The sequence below is a fragment of the Cotesia glomerata genome, linkage group LG7 (genome assembly GCF_020080835.1).
Source record: "Cotesia glomerata isolate CgM1 linkage group LG7, MPM_Cglom_v2.3, whole genome shotgun sequence".
Lineage (NCBI taxonomy): Eukaryota > Metazoa > Arthropoda > Insecta > Hymenoptera > Braconidae > Cotesia > Cotesia glomerata.
Genome location: NC_058164.1, coordinates 6,131,552 through 6,148,351, shown reverse-complemented (window position 1 = coordinate 6,148,351; position 16,800 = coordinate 6,131,552). Strand labels below are relative to the sequence as shown.

At 32.1% G+C, this 16,800-nt stretch overlaps 5 protein-coding genes across 9 annotated transcripts; 3 read left to right on the top strand and 2 right to left on the bottom strand.

Moving 5' to 3' along the window:
• Positions 1-41: 41 nt before the first annotated feature.
• Positions 42-866, top strand: LOC123269547 (dynein regulatory complex protein 10-like). Its single transcript, XM_044735336.1, has 3 exons — positions 42-268; positions 333-462; positions 669-866. Exons 1-3 carry the CDS (start codon positions 42-44, stop codon positions 864-866), a joined length of 555 nt encoding a protein of 184 aa, XP_044591271.1.
• On the bottom strand, positions 851-16,484 carry LOC123269548 (MIP18 family protein galla-1). Its single transcript, XM_044735337.1, has 4 exons — positions 16,478-16,484; positions 1,873-2,044; positions 1,360-1,623; positions 851-990 (listed from the first exon to the last, which is right to left on the bottom strand). Exons 2-4 carry the CDS (start codon positions 2,027-2,029, stop codon positions 890-892), a joined length of 522 nt encoding a protein of 173 aa, XP_044591272.1. The 5' UTR covers positions 2,030-2,044; positions 16,478-16,484; the 3' UTR covers positions 851-889.
• LOC123269546 (molybdenum cofactor biosynthesis protein 1) lies at positions 2,027-5,649 on the top strand. 5 transcript variants are annotated; one of them, XM_044735332.1, is made up of 8 exons: positions 2,027-2,164; positions 2,682-2,802; positions 2,876-2,993; positions 3,396-3,563; positions 3,633-3,859; positions 3,951-4,175; positions 4,641-4,875; positions 5,037-5,649. In XM_044735332.1, the coding sequence occupies exons 2-8, from the start codon at positions 2,719-2,721 to the stop codon at positions 5,606-5,608; spliced, it is 1,629 nt and encodes a 542-aa protein (XP_044591267.1). In that variant the 5' UTR covers positions 2,027-2,164; positions 2,682-2,718; the 3' UTR covers positions 5,609-5,649. The 5 variants fall into 5 exon arrangements, with proteins under 5 accessions (XP_044591267.1, XP_044591266.1, XP_044591268.1 ...); XM_044735331.1 differs by having other exon boundaries at positions 2,044-2,164; positions 2,659-2,802; XM_044735333.1 differs by lacking the exon at positions 2,027-2,164 and adding an exon at positions 2,471-2,585.
• On the bottom strand, positions 6,921-10,830 carry LOC123269544 (integrator complex subunit 7). Its single transcript, XM_044735328.1, has 2 exons — positions 10,648-10,830; positions 6,921-9,752 (listed from the first exon to the last, which is right to left on the bottom strand). The coding sequence occupies exons 1-2, from the start codon at positions 10,721-10,723 to the stop codon at positions 6,937-6,939; spliced, it is 2,892 nt and encodes a 963-aa protein (XP_044591263.1). The 5' UTR covers positions 10,724-10,830; the 3' UTR covers positions 6,921-6,936.
• LOC123269543 (VWFA and cache domain-containing protein 1) lies at positions 10,949-15,922 on the top strand. The gene is made up of 2 exons (XM_044735327.1): positions 10,949-11,645; positions 12,683-15,922. Exons 1-2 carry the CDS (start codon positions 11,153-11,155, stop codon positions 15,736-15,738), a joined length of 3,549 nt encoding a protein of 1,182 aa, XP_044591262.1. The 5' UTR covers positions 10,949-11,152; the 3' UTR covers positions 15,739-15,922.
• Positions 16,485-16,800: the final 316 nt, after the last annotated feature.

Here is a 16,800-nt window from a genome sequence, read left to right as displayed (position 1 = left end):
AGGACCAACGGAGAGTTCACCGCGAATATGAATCAAAATTGATGACTGAGTACTTGAACAATGTCAAAATATTGAAGGAATTAAATGAAAAATATTTAACTGACGCCCAGTTGATATCAATTAAATATGAGCGACAGCAGTTGAATGAATACAAACAGTCGTTGACGAGACAAAATGACTTGACGCAAATTTGCGCGTTTACTATTAGTAAGACCACTGCTATAATGGCGACAAGCAAAAAATTAGAAATTGAAATACAGTCTAAAAGGTAATTTTTAAAATGAAATATCTATTAATTTATTTTATATATATTAAATAAATATTTTGATTAGAATAAAAGTAATATCACAATTTACGTCATTACTTAATCGGTACGATTCGGAAATTGGAGATAAAAAAAATTATTTAGAGGAATTAAGAGCCGAACGTTTTGATTTAGAAGAAAATTTAAAAGAAATTGAGGTAATTTATAAAAAATAATTATTTATGGCAGATATTTGCTAATTTTTTTTTTTAATAATAAACGGTAAAAAAAAATTATTTTTAAAAAATTGCATTTATAATTTTTTAAATAAATTTTTTTTGCATTAATTTATTTGTTAAAAAATTATCAAATGTCTCTTAATTTCAGTATCATGAAAATTTATATTAATTATTGACATTCCTAGGAGATCATTAACCAACAATCAGTTATTTATGATGAGTACATGTACAAACGTCGTCAAGTTGATGTAGACCGAATGGAGGCGATAATAAAAAGTCACGCTGCTAGAACAATTCAACGTTGGTGGAAAAATATTTTACAAAAACGTAAAAAGACCAAGAAGAAAAAGAAAAAGAAGAAGAAGAAACGTAAAATTCTTTAAATAATTTAACTACTTAAACTAAATTATTCATCGTCTTCTTTTATACACTTTTCCACCAACTCCCGAAGATTCGGATTTTCCATAGCAGCTGCGATGCGCTCTTTATCATTAATTTGTTTATTAACTGCAATTAATGATTAAAAATTTGTAATTAATAAATTATGAGTAAGTAAATAATTAAATAATAAAATTAGCAGACATTCAATTTTTTATTTTTTGAATCAATAAAAAATATTTTTAAAAAATTGCACCCAAGCGTCACAAAAAAAAATGTTGACTTTTTGGTAGATTTCACTTAACAAGAAGTTAAAAAATTAATAATCGTCAACTTAAATTCAACAAGACATCAAAAAAAAAAAAATTTGTGTCGCTTAGGCACTTAAAATTAAAAAAATGTTTTCTTTTATTTTTTTAGAAAAAAATTATTAAAATTTTCCAATGTCGGCTAATTTAATTTTCATAATAATAAAATAATAATGATAATGTTACATACTTTCTTCCTCAGTAGAGTGAGCGCCTTCTTTAATATAAATATCTAATTTAAAAGACTCGATTAATGAGCGCTCTAATTTAATCCTAATACACAATCCTATCAGCGTGGCTAGAGAGCAATGTGGCACAGTGGGATTGAATTCAACGCGGATGACAAAGGTCCCGTTGGGGGTTGACGGGCAAATGATAACTCCATCTTCATAAACAACTTCTAATTGCTCCAAAGTTTGCGGTTTTTCTGGATCTTTTATTGTCCTCAACAAATCTTAAGTTCAAATAAATTTTTTAATAAAAATTTTAATTGTAATTATTAATTAAAAATATTTTATTGAAATAAAATATATAATTATAAATAATGACATTAAATTTAGCAGTCACTAAAAAATTTCTTATTATTTTAAATCAAAAAGTTTGTTTCAAAAAAATGCATTTAAAATTAAAAAATTTTTTTTTGTCATTATTTATTTTTTATAAAATTCTTAAAATAATTAAATTTATTTAAATTTATAAATACCGTAGACAGTTTCTTTCAACTCAGTAATGTCTTTTTCGGTAACCTCACTTGGATTTTTTTTATTAACAAGATCTTGTGCAGTCCCCATATCTCCATCAGGCAACAAACCATCTTTTATTTTAGTGCCAATAGATAATTTGCGTATCCAAGATAACATACTTGCAATTGCGATCTACAATTTAAAAATATAAAACTAAGTACATTTGAGTGCATTGTATTTAAATAAAATATTTTTTATTTTATTTAGACTTTCAATCACTCAACCTCAAACTTGCAGTTAATTTATTCATTCGTAAGTTTTTTTTATTAATAATTTATTATTTTGATTATTATTATTATTGTTATTATTTTTATGTAATAATTGAGTCATTAATAAATAGTGTTATTGTTAAATTATAAAGTTAAAATTTTTATAAACAACTAAGTACTGCAAATCAATTGTTTTTGTTTTTAGAATTAAAACAGCTGCTGCCTCTGTTGACAGAATGACACAGTGAAAAATTATCTACATTAATTAAAAATCATTTCGCAATGTCAAATAAAACTTTCGATACAAAATGTAAAAAGTAAAATTAAATATAAATTTATAAAGATAATTAAAAAAAAATATTTTTTAAAAATGAGCTCAAGCTTTGTCAAAAAGTTTAATTGTAAAATAAACGTGATTGTTATCAATGTGTCATTACTTGAAGTAAACATTATAAAATATTATGGTATATTATTAATGAATTATGAATTAAAAATTGTAATTATCTATCTTATGTAATCTCCGATTTCTTTTTATAGTGTGTAATTTAATTTCTGCTCAGATGATAGCTGCAGACAACGTTGATAGGCTGCCAGAGAATGATCCCCTCGAGAAATGGAGTTTTAAAAATATTCTCGAGATATTTTACTGTTGAAAGTTCTCTACAGCCTAAAGTATCACGAGTGAGTTTATTTATAATATAATAATTTATTTTATTTAAATATAAATTATAATTATGATTTTGTTTTTATTTAGATTCAACAATTGAGAGAACGGTTGGAGCAAGATAAGAAACATGAAATTCTGACAGATTCATTTGGACGTCATCATACTTATCTAAGAATTTCATTGACTGAAAAATGCAATTTACGTTGTAAGTGTAATATTAATAATAACAATAGTTTATTTTTTTTTTAATTTATCTAAATTAATTTAATTGATATTTAAATGAAAATAAAGTTAGCCGACGTCTAAAAATTTTTATGATTTTTTTTATTAAAGAATTATTACAAAAAAATTAAAAAAAATGTTTTCAGTTGTTAAAAACTTCAAAACTATAAGTGCAATTTTTTAAAAATATTTTTTAGTTATAATTTAATAAATTAAGCAAAATAAAAAAATAAAAAATGTCGGCTAACTTTATTATTATGATATTTAATAATACTAAGAATTTTTCCAATAAATAAATCATAGCAAAAAAAATTGACATTTAGAAATTAAAAAAAATTAAAAATACAATTTTTTAAAAATAATCAAACATTAATTTTATACCTAGGTCTGTACTGCATGCCAGCAGAAGGTGTCAAACTCACAAAAAATGATAAAATTTTAACAACTGATGAAATAATGAGATTAGCAAGGTTGTTTGTAAAAAATGGAGTCACAAAAATTAGACTAACTGGTGGAGAGCCGACTGTTCGTAAAGATATCGTTGATATTGTTGGTAATAACCTCCACAATTACGTTATATGGCTTTTTATTCATATATATTGATACTAAAATTTATTTATAGCTCAATTAAAAAGTATCAAAGACTTAGAAAGTGTAGGAATGACAACAAATGGATTAACATTAACGCGTCAACTACCAGCGTTGCAAAGAGCTGGTCTGGATGCTTTGAATATTTCTCTTGATAGTCTTAGGAAAGATAGGTTTGAAAAATTCACCCGCAGACAAGGGTTCAATCGTGTTCTAGCTTCTATTGATATATCGGTCCAATTAAAATATAACCCGGTCAAGGTATCATTTTTATCTCATAATTAGTTATGATTTTTATCTCATTTTTTTAGAAATTAGTTCATTCTTTTTATTTGATGAATTATTTTTTCAGATAAATTGTGTGATGATGCGCGGCTTTAATGATGATGAATTGATAGACTTTGTTAAATTAACAAAAGACAGACCTATTGATGTAAGATTCATCGAATACATGCCATTTTCTGGTAATAATTGGGATGAAGCTAAAATGCTGTCGTTTGAAGAAATGAAGTCTATAATTAAAAAAGAGTTTTCTGATTTTCAACAATTAGAAACACCGCCAAATTCAACTTCAAAGGTATTTTATATTTGCAATTAATCAAAAAATTTACTTTAAATTATGTTTGCCTTATTTATTTATTTATTTATTATTTAATTTCAATGATAAGGCAGTATAACCAAATGGCAAAAGTATATAAAAAAAATTATAATAAAGTACACGTATGAATGATGAAGATATAAAATTTCAAAATTTTAGATGTTCAGAAAAAATTTTTTTTCTTAAATTTGAAATGTAATTATGATAAATACAAGAAAAGTATAAATTTGAATATAAAAATTAGAGTTAAACTCAGTGATGTAAAATACAAAAAGTTGATAAACTAAAATGATAATTTCATGTAACAAAAATGTGTGAATGAATATCGATAGTTTAAAATTAAGATTCATTGTGACTTATTATGATTTTTACTCAAAATTACTAATTTTATTGGGAATAATATATAAATAAATACTTTAGATTTATAGTAAAAAATATTTTTAGGCTTACTGTGTACCTGGATTCGTTGGACAAGTTGGTTTTATAACTTCAATGAGTCAGCATTTCTGTTATTCATGCAATAGATTACGAATTACCGCTGATGGTAATATTAAAGTCTGTCTATTTGAAGGAAGAAGTGAAATATCGCTTCGCGACGCGATGAGAAACGGAGCTTCTGACGATGATTTAGAAAGTATAATTGGAGGTGCTGTTTGGAAGAAGAAAAAACAGCATGCGGGTATGTATTAATATAAATTACAATAATAATAATAATAATAATAATAATAGTAAAAAAAATAACTTTAGTATTGAAAAATCAAACGATATTTCAGGCATGTCCAATCTAAAATCGATGGAAAATAGACCCATGATCTTGATAGGCGGTTGATTTAATTGCAGGTCCGTCGCAGCTACGAGAAATATTAAAAGATTACATCTTCGGAACTCGTCACCTCTTAACTCATCAAAGAAAATTAAATATAAGACAATATTCTTCACTGACGCACGTAGATAGCTCGGGCAAGGCAGCGATGGTCGATGTTTCCAGCAAAGAGTCAAGCAACCGTTTTGCGCAAGCAAGAGCACTCGTACGAGTCGGTCCAGTTGTCTCCAGACTCATCGCTGATAATAATATCAAAAAGGGAGACGTTCTACTTGTTGCTCAGCTTGCAGGAATAATTGGAGCGAAGAAAACCTCTGAGTTGATACCACTGTGCCATCCTTTGGCGCTCAATAATGTTAAAGTTAGTCTGAAGCTCAATGAAGTGGAGCATAAAGTTGAAATCACTACAGAAGTCAGGTGCACTGGAAAGACAGGGGTGGAAATGGAAGCTCTGACTGCTGCTAGTGTCGCTGCTTTGACTATTTATGACATGTGTAAGTCAGCTGCTACGCCTGAAGAGCTAGAAATTTGTAAAATAGAATTGCTCGCTAAAACTGGCGGTAAAAGTAATTATTTTAGGGATAGTTAGATTAAGTGATCAATAAGTCTTCCGGTATTTTTAAGTACATTCCATAATGCATAATAAATTTTTATAATAAAAAAAATTATTTTTTTGTATAAAGTTGCGGAAAATTTATAGAGGCTGTAAAATTTTTCTTATCGTTTAGTAGCATAAATATATATTAAAGAGTGAAATAAAAAATTCTGTACATTTTTCTCAACTTTATATTTATAAATATTGAATATTTTTTCGTATGAAAAAAAAATTATAATAAGTGAGGTAAAAAATTCAGTTGTTGACACTTGTAATTTTATTTTAATTAAAAAAAATGAATCAACTCTAATAAATTAATGGATATTCGCAACCTTGCAGTCACTACGTGACTTTCGTGACTTGTGAACTATAAATAAATCAAATTTTGTTTTATTAAATAATGACTTTTGTTAAATTGCACTGTACTTTCTTAAATATTGAAGTTTTTAAAGATATAAGCTCATCCCGATGTTAGACTCATCAAGAGCTTTCATTTGAGTACCCACATGCATTTTGATATATTTTTCATATATACATATATACAATATATATAAATATATGAAAAATTTATGTGGGTACTCAAATGAAAGCTCTAGATGAGTGTAATATCAGGATGAGCTTATATCTTTAAAAATGTCAATAGTTCACGAGATACAAGGTCATTTTTTAATTACTGAAATTTTTAAAGATGTAAGCTCATCTCGATGTTACACACATCGAGACCTTTCATTTGAGTACCCACATGGCATTTTGTATATATTTTATATATATATATATATATATATATATATATATATATATATATGGTATTTGTGGAATATATAAATATATAAAATATATGAAAAATTGATGTGGGTACTCAAATGAAAGGTCTCGATGAGTGTCACATCGGAATGAGCTTATATCTTTAAAAATGTCCATAGTTCACAAGATACAAAGTCATTTCTTATGTACCTAGAAATAAAGCATTTTTGAATGCAGTCTTCATACGACTATTCTGGACATAAAATTTTTCTTATTCTCGTAATAATATAGATAATTTTTTAATCATAAATTTCAAAATAATTGTTTTTTTGAGTTATTTTTTTAAATAGAATAAAATTGTAAGTCAAATAACTAGACCAGTGTAAATAACTGGGTCTTTTACCTTAGATTAAATCAAAAATCCTAATTTTATAAGCCAAGTGCAATAGATGAAATATAATTATACAAATTACAATTTAATAAAAAAAAAATAAAAAAAAAAAAAAAAAAAAACAATTGTATTATTTTTATACTAACATTTGTAAATAACATAAATTTAATATTAAATAATTAACAAATTACGGGAGTTTCCGCTTAGTCTGTTCTTCATGAACCCGAACTTGTAAAGTGGACCTAGGCCCGCACTTCCACACATTTCCATCCTTGTCCAAAATACTAGCACTGGCAGTGACCTGGAACTGAGTACCACTGGAACTAGTTCCCGCCGTCGAAGTACCCGGAACAGGTCCGGCGCAATTATTCCCAGCTCCAGCCGCGGAGCTTCCAAGAGACAATAAAAATTCACAAGCGAAGAAATCTCTATGCGGAGTAACCGTCTGCTGAAGCTCATTGCCATTGGACTCATGAGCGGATCCGTTTTTGGAGTCAGCGCTAATTTTTGAGGGCGGAGTCGTCGAGATAGAGATACAAACCGCGGCGACTGACCTGAATAACGAAGAGCGCTTGCCGTGTCTAAGAACGCCTTCAATCTTCAAAGCCAGTTGCGAGCCCTGAGGAACACAGACGGGCTCTCCAAGGACTCTGGGCTGCGGAGAGACCGACAATTTAACAACAGTAGCTTGAAGAGCTTGGAAGAAGTAGCGCGGCATAGACAGGCGTATTTTCCCTCCAGCGAGCAGCATCACTTGTGAAATAAGCGACTCTATCCTCGAATGACTGATAGCTTCTTCTTTTTCCTGAACTTGCCAAGTCGGACCTAGTCTCCGGACTTGAGCGCAGCACCTGGCCAACTGCCTCATCTCCACCGAGTCTCCGAAGGTGAATTCAGACTCGCTTCTCTGATTAGTCGCAGAATTGTACGGCGAGCAAACTCGATCAACACTAGTCGCCATTAACAAGCAAATTTCTTTCAACGCCCGAATATTGTTTAAAGATCCATGATCGGCATCAAAAGCCGACTGATATAATTTCTGATAATTATCAGCACAATTACGGAAGTCCTGAGCTGATTTTCTCAGCTGATAAGTGACTCGTCCATACCTTTGAAAGTCATCTTTAGTCAAAACAACAATGGACATTGCAATAGCAGGCGGTGGAGAAGTACACAAGCTCCTGCAAGAGTGAACTAATTGCGCGAGGGCTTGCAGAAACTCGCACCTTAATTTAGCATACTCACAAGCAAACTGTAGACTTTTCAACGGAGTGCTAGCTGCCTTAAGACTCGCACAAGCACTAGCATACCTCGAAATCGCTCCGTTTAATTTATCAGTAATCCTAGCTTTGCTTTCAGCGTTACTTTCATCCTGATTACTCGTCAAGTAGCTCTCAGCACTGGTCAGCAATTCCAAGCCCGAGAGCCAAAAGTGCAGCTGCTCTGAAGCGACAGCTTCCTTTAAATTCTTAAAAATTTCAGAGGCGATACCATGATGCCCATACCTAGCAGCTCCTCTAGCAATGCGATATTTAGCCCAGCCATCGACTGTCTTCGTAGCAGTCCTTATTGCTTTGAGACACTCTTCATTCCACTCATACCCTCCAGCAACTACTTGAAAAAGCAACGTACAGAGCATTACTTTCGTGTGAGCGTCAGTCATGTGCTTTAATTTCTCCAGTATGTCTGGCAAGAGCGGTAGCAGGACATTGTTGCCCAGGCTACCAATAGCTCCGAGAGCTTCACACAAAACTGCGCTCAGCTTGCCGCTGTTGGAGTATTCTGAGCTGTAATTCATCAGCGTGGATCCAATTATGTCGACGAATATCGGCGCGTGATTAAAGTGAGCTTGGCAGAGTTTTACAGTCGAAGCTAGGCACATCTTCAAATGGTGGACGTACTTGTCTTCAGTACCTAGAATAACTATTAAAGATTCTAGGAAAGATATTGTGTGCTGAATGTTGCTGACCGGGAGATTTTCTTCGTAACAGTAGCAGGCAATTCTCGAGAGAATCATTACAGCTTTTACGGCGATTAGAGGGTCGTGAGAATAACACGCGTCAATGCACATTGATGACAATGGACTATTTTCGTCTTTATTGCCGTCACAGGTAACGGCGTTTCTACTTAGCACTTCAATTACGTCCAGGGTCCTTAAAAGCAAGTCGGTACTTTCGCTATTGTCTTGAGGAAGGCGCGTTGTGCTGTCGACTAAATTGTCCAGAGCTCCGCGAGGCCAGAGGTGAGCTCCGCGCTTGGCTAAGTCTAGGAGAAGTCTCAGTGATTGTCGCTTCACTGACAATCGCGGGTCGTCTCGGAGGTACTTGAGGAGCAGCGCTACTTGGTTGGGAACGTCTATCAACGTCGCTGAGGCTAGAGTGCTCATCGCGCTAAGTGTTACGCGGACAAACTCCACCGCTGGGTAACTGACGAGTAATTCCATGCACAATTCGTTGACCATCGAGGCTGTGGAAGTGTCGTGGTGCATGTACTGTAATATTGGGATTAGTTGCAGCTTCATTGAAGCTGGAGTCGCTTGCCCGCGGATCATGTCGGAGATCTTGCTGCACATTGACACCGCAAAAAGTTTTGATTGCGCTGCGAACATCCGCGCTGCGTAGATCGCTGCCTCTACTTCTACTGAGTCGTGGGAGTCTAATGATTTTCGGATACTGTGGTGCACTTGTTGACGTTCGGGGATTATTCCTGCTGCACTGCCCAGGGTGCGGAGGGTTAGTGCTCGGGCTACTGGGTCGTTTGAGTGGATCACGCTGTATATGCGACGCACGAACTCGTCCACGTTTAGAATTTTGTCTAAGTGCTTCTCGCTTTGCTGGCAAACTCGAAGAACCCATACTCGCAGGAAGTTACTTCCTAGTCGGAATACGTCCGCAAGTTTTAGCAACGCTGAGTTTATTAGAATTGGGAAAGGGTACTTTTCAAAGAGGCGCGGGAATCTTACTATTGCTTCGCATCTTTCGCCGGTATTTTTTGATCGTAAGCCTGGAAAATATTTTTGTGAAAATTAATTTAGATATTTTTTTTTGTTACAAGTAAATTATAGTAGAAAAATTAGAAAAAAAACGTTGACGTAGAAATTTAGAAAAATTAAAAATGCTATTTTTTTTTAATCATTTTTGGAGCAAATTTGTTTGAAAAATATTATAAAATTGTGGTGATTACTAACTTTAATGTCATAAAATAATTATAATTAATTTAGCAGATATTTAATCATTTTAAAAATTTTTTTACAAGTAAATTATGGCAAAAAAATGAAAAAAAAAATTTTGACGTAGAAATTAAAAAAAATTAAAAATACTATTTTTTTAATAATTTTTTGGAACAAATTTGTTTGTTTGAAAAAAATTAGAAAAATTAAAAAATTGTGAAGTGATTACTAACTTTAATGTCATAAAATAATTAAAATTAATTTAGCAGACATTTTATCACTTTTAAAATTTTTTTTACAAGTAAATTATAATAAAAAAATTAGAAAAAAAAAACATTGAAGTAGAAATTTATAAAAATTAAAAATGCAATTTTTTGGAGCAAATTTGTTTGGAAAAAATTATAAAGTTGTAAAGTGACAGATAATTTTAATGTCCTAAAATATTTTTTTTTTTTATAGAAATAATTAATTTTTTTATTTATAATTTTATATTGAAGATAATAGAAGTTAATTGACATTTTTGAATTTAAAAAAAAATTTGAAAAAGTCTTTAAATTTAATTAAAAAAAAAAAAAATTAAATATCTATATTTGTTTATTGTTGTCATAAAAATATTTTTTTAATTGTTAAACTTCTTTCTATTATTTTCAAAAATAAATTTGGAAACATACCGGCAATTCAAACAGTTAACAATAACAATAATAATAATAGACATATAGGTTATTTTACCTTTATCCAACTCAATAAGTGCTGAATTAGCATCTTGCTCTGGTTCACCAGCACCAGATTCAGTGAACGAATTCATAGTAATAATAAAATTACTATTACTTTATTTATTTTTAATTTATTTTACCACTTTATTAATAATAATTACTCCGTTGATGAGAAAAACAAAACATAAGTAACACAATGAATTAAAATTGAAACAATTTTGTCAGCAGGTGGCGCTTCAGTGCGGAGAAAAATAGAAAAAGAAGAAAAATAGTTTCTCTCTCACTCTTGTGTAATCACTGTCAGTGTTCTCAGTTTATACTCGCTCCAAGATAATATTTTTTATATTTATTAATAAAAATGTTTGATAAAAAATATTAATAATGAAAATAATTACAAATTTTTAAAGAATGTGACTAAAAATATTTGTAAATACAATTTTTTAAAATATTCTAAAAGTACAAAGGACTACCCACGGATACTCAATGAAGACGGCTGTTTACCCGGGAAAACAATCACCGAGATGTCAATACTCCATAAAAAAATTTACCTAGTTTTTATAAGTACTTTAATATTATGTAATGTTATTATTGAAGGTAATGATGGATTGGAAAATGAAAATAACAATGTAGTAGAATGTCAGTTGGGACGGGCGTTGAGAAAGCAGGTTAAACCCACGCCACTTGGTGGCATGTGTCTCAAGGACATCGTCGTACGCTTGTCAAAAACTCTACGGTCGATTGGCAACGATGAGTTGGGCCTTGTGCAATTCCAGCGAATGCTCGATCAGTTGGACTTCATCGAGGTGCCAGATGAGCCGGAATCTTCATTAAAAACACTCGTCAATGATATTGATGCCCAGCTGGAGAAATTTCTTGATATCTTGGAGCGCAGTCTAGATATTGTTGCACCGATTATCAAAAGTAACACTTATGATCATTCTTATCTAGATCATGATCAAGAGTCACAGGTGCAGAGAGAACAATCTCTTGATTTTTGTAAACAAATTGAAGATGGTAATTATATTTTTTTAAGCATGTCATTAAATTTTAGAATAAAATTACACAAAATTTATTCTTTTTCAATAAATAAATTTAGCAGAGACTTGATAATTTTTTTTTTTTAAATAAACTAAGAAATGACTTTGTATCTTATGAAATATTGACGTTTTTAAAGATATAAGTTCATCCCGATGTTACACTCATCGAGACCTTTCATTTGAGTACCCACATCAATTTTTCATATATTTTATATATTTATATATTTCACAAATACCATATATATAAAATATATAAAGAATGCCATGTGGGTACTCGAATGAAAGGTCTTAATGTATGTAACATCGGGATGAGCTTATGTCTTAAAAAATGTCAATAATTAAGAACTGACATTGCTATCTTGTTAACTATTGACGTTTTTAAAGATATAAGCTCATCCCGATGTTACACTCATCGAGACCTTTCATTTGAGTACCCACATCAATTTTTCATATATTTTATATATTTATATATTTCACAAATACCATATATATAAAATATATAAAAAATTCCATGTGGGTATTCAAATGAAAGGTTTCGATGAGTGCAACATCGGGATGAGCTTATATCTTTAAAAATGTCAATAATTAAGATCTGACATTGCTATCTTGTTAACTAATGATATTTTTAAAGATATAAGCTCACCCCGATAATACACTCATCGAGACCTTTCATTTAAGTACCCACATCAATTTTTGTTATATTTATATATATTATATATATGAATATATGAAAAATATATCAAAATGCATGTGGGTACTCAAATGAAAGCTCTTGATGAGTGTAACATCGGGATGAGCTTATATCTTTAAAAACGTGAATATTTAAGAAAGTACAATGCAATTTAACAAAAGTCATTATTAAAAATTTTATTTACTTATAGTTCAAAAGTCACGACAGTCACATAGTGACTGCAAGATTGCTAGTTATATATTAATTTATAAAAATACAAAATCACTTTTTTTTTTTTCATTTTAATTATCAGTACTTATTAAAATGATTTTTTTATCTTTCAGCATTGGCATACAATTTAAAAGAAAACGGCTGGAAGAACATCAGAGTAATTCCAATAAAACGACCGGGTAAAATATGTGGACAGGCTGGCCCTGTCCGAAACATCGGTTCATTATTTCTCTCTCAGTGTGACAAGCCAAGAAACGTAATCGTCCTTTTAGAAAACGGAATTTTCATGTCAGAAGACGATATAGCGTTAGCTCGCGCTACAGCAAGAACAATAGTTGACATGCTGTCAGATACAGATTTAATAACAGTAATCAGCCTAGCCAACAAAACATCTCTCTTCTGTACTGACGCCCTTGTAAAAGCGACAGATGTCAATAAGTATCAATTAATACGCTTGATAGATTCAATAGCAAGGCTTGACGCTAATGAATCACTCTCAATAGACTTTAAATCAATGACTAAAAATTTACGTGATGATATTGTTATAGTACATATTACAAATACACTTAAAGACTTATCAAATGTTAAAAATATTGTTAATACTATTGCGTCCAACAAATTAAAGGTTTATTTTCGTACTGCGTTGATAGTATCAGACTTGAAGCCGACTGTTAATGTTGAAGAAACATTTATTAATGAGAGTACAGCAACTCTCCCAACAAACAATCCACTTGGTTACGATGTCGCAAGACTGTTTGCTAATTTAGAGTGTCCAATAATAAATAAGAAATATTTCTATTTATCAGATATATTTTTACAACCGTACGGTAAGACTTTAGGAGTATCGATAGTTAGAGCTACCGATGAAGTACTTATATCACTAGATGTTAAACTTCGTGAATTTGTTGAGAAGATAACTTACTTCAACGCTGGGTTTAGTAACAATGCCGTGTTGTTCGACAAAAAAGGCTTGGTGTGGATGCACAAAAATTTTCCGAGGGTTGAAACTCTCTCAGAGCAGCCTATAGAAGTAAATTTACATGACATTGAAAACTTCGACAAGAACTTTGTCGTAGAAATGATTGAAAGGCCCAAAGGAGCCACGGAAGTACAGAATAAATTCAATGAAACGATGAGTGTCAGGTGGAAGCACTTAAAGTACTTAGATTTAATAATCTGTATAATTACAGATTACAAAAATAATACCCGTAGATCAGTAGCTAAATTTCCTCCCCCGCTTCCGGACAATATTCTGCACCACAGGCTGGACTTGGTGTCGAAGACCCTGGCGGAGAGCGTGGAACTATGTTTAGACAGACGGAACATAGTGAGCCCTTCTAGAGCTGTTATGTACTTATCACCCTGGTGCTTAAACTCCTGGAGAGAAGACCTGGCCTCGCTGATGAATCTCCAGAGCTACATGGCCTACATCAAGGACGCGACACGGTTACTCAGAAATCCTGGACTTGGTCCTTTTGTCCGCCGAGACGCAGCGATGCTCGCGCAGATAATCGACCACTGGAAGACCCGCCACCAGGAGAGCCCCTCCAAGATGTTCATAATCAGAAGATACATGGCCGCTGTGGAGAGCGGAGTAGTCGAGGTGTATCCCGGTCTGGCGATGGACTCGAGCTTGGACCCAAGAAGGCGAGCGTGGTACGGCAAAGCCCTGGAGCATCCGGGTAAAATAATTTTAACCGGCTCGTACTTGGACGGCGGAGGTGCTGGGTACGTTGTCAGCTTAAGCCAGACTATCTACGAAGGTCGAAAGTCGAGTGTTCATAGTCAGAAAGACCCGGTGGTTGCAGTAGCAGCTATGGATTTCTCTCTGGGATATATTATGAGGTTACTTAAAGACATGCTGCCTTTTTGCAGCGAGTCTATGATCAAATGCTTCCTGATGGATGATAAAGGGTACCTGGTGTTCCATCCGTCGTTCCTAGAACCCGGGGGTAAGTTCGAGCAGCAACACTTGACTCATAAAGAATTATTGGTGGCTACTGATATTCTCAATCATGATTTTTTTGTGAGAAAAAAAATTTGTGCTAATTTTTTGGACGGTACTGTTGAGAGGTATTATCAATTTAATACTTCTCTGGAAGAAGTTCTGACTAATATAATTCATGGAGAGCATTGCGTCAAGTACCAGCTAGCTGCTGTTCCAGACACTAATTTATTTTTCGGAGTTGTTAATGAAACTTGCACTCTTCCGGCTTTTTGTCCGTGCAACACGATGGCAAGGTCGTGTTTAAATTGCAAAAGGATGGAACAAACTGAGTGCGAGTGTCCTTGCGAGTGTTCTTTATATTCTTCAGACTGTGAAGCGACAAATATAAGTAATATCGAGCCTTGCAAGCCGTCGTATGAGCAAGGAATAGTCCCCACGACTTCTTGGGACAGAGTGACTGTTCCAGAACAGCTGAGCCTCCAGCAATGTCCATCGTCTGACTGTAAAGCTTACTCAACTGAGTTGGAGTGTCTGGGAATCGTTGGCTGCCAGTGGTGCTCTCTTGAGAACGACGGCGAGTTGAGCTTAGCTAATCCATTTTGTTCGGACGTTAATGCGTGCTTTAAAGGAGTCTTTGGAGCTCCGCTGCCGTACGCTGATGGCACTTTTAATTCTCAGGCGACTGAAGACAGCATTGGAAAGGAATGGCCCTCTGTTGGTCCGGTTGCTGGGGGAATTCTTGCTATTGTTCTTATATTTGGAATCGTGCTGTTCTGCTACAGGTTACACAGTGTGCAGTCTGGCTTGGAACACCAGTGTCTCCATCTTAACGGGTCGCCTGACACGCTCCGGATGACTCACTTGGATATTGGTCTTGGAGGAAGCACTGATGGAGATCCCGTAGAGTTAGACCGGTCGAAGAATCATCTGGACTCTTTGCTTCATGAAAGCACGCCGCCGATTTCGCCCTATCGTGTTGCTACTAATTATCGGCGACCTCCGGGAGGTGATAGTGATCATGGGTACAGCACGATGACTCCACATGATGATACGGAACAGCAGTCTTTTGCAGAGCCACTTTTACTTATTAATGCTAGCATGGAACCTGAAGATGAACGGCCGGTTGTGTCAGCACCCTCGCCCACGACCAGACTTGAGTCGCCGCATAGGGTTTTGGTTCCTGTTACCGTCCATCGGAATATGGAAACTAATTATTGTTAATTGTTGCTTTTATGCCGCTTTATTGCCACTAGTTATAGTTTTTTTTATTATTTTTAACTTGCTTATTTTTTAAAATGTTGACTGGAGCCCGGAGATCTGTTTGATGATAGTAAAATTAGCCGACATTTGACAATTTTTGATTTTTTTAATCAAAGTAAAAAATATTTTTTAAAAATTTCACTTAGAATTTTTTAAATTTTCTACATGTCAATTTTTTTTTTAAATTGAATCGGAGTATAAAAATATTTTTTTTAAATTGCACTTAAAATTTTTCAAATTTTCTACATGTCAATTTTTTTTTTTTTAATTTTTTCAATAAAATTTTGATTAAAAATTTCAATAAATTTTTTTTTTTTTTTTTTTTTTTTTTTTTTTTCAATAAAAAAATTATAAAAATTTTCTGATGTCGGCTAATTTAATTTTCATCGTTTTTAATTGTAGAGATTTATCGGCTCTTTAATTTTGAATTAAAGAATCTTACTGCAATAATTATCTTTAAAAATTTATAAATTATATATTTAAACACTTAATCTCTGGGCTCTTAAAAAATAATCATTGATACCAGTGTATATACCAGTGTTTTTTTATATTCGATATATTATGGATTTTACGGGACTTACAATCGTGCCAATGATGAATTGATATTTCATATATATACTTATTAAATGTTTGAAACGTACAGACTGATTAAAAATTGCCACATATTTTTGTAGATTAACATATGTAGATACTAAATAACACAAAACATTTTTATAACATTTTTCATTTTTTGTAATTAATTAAATATTAAGTGTTAAATATAAGGAATAAGATTAATCAAGAATATCAAAAATTTTTTTTATTATTAATATTTTTTTATGTTTAAGAAAATTATAAACTAAAAAAGATGAGAAAAAAATGTATCCTGTATCTCATTTAAAACATGTCACTCTTTATTATATTTATTAATAAAAATCTGTTAAAATTAAAAGACATTTATCAATTTTTTTTTTTATACCAACTTAATTATTATAAGTAGATAAAAAAAAAAACATTTCACCTTGAGAAATTAAAAAAAATTAC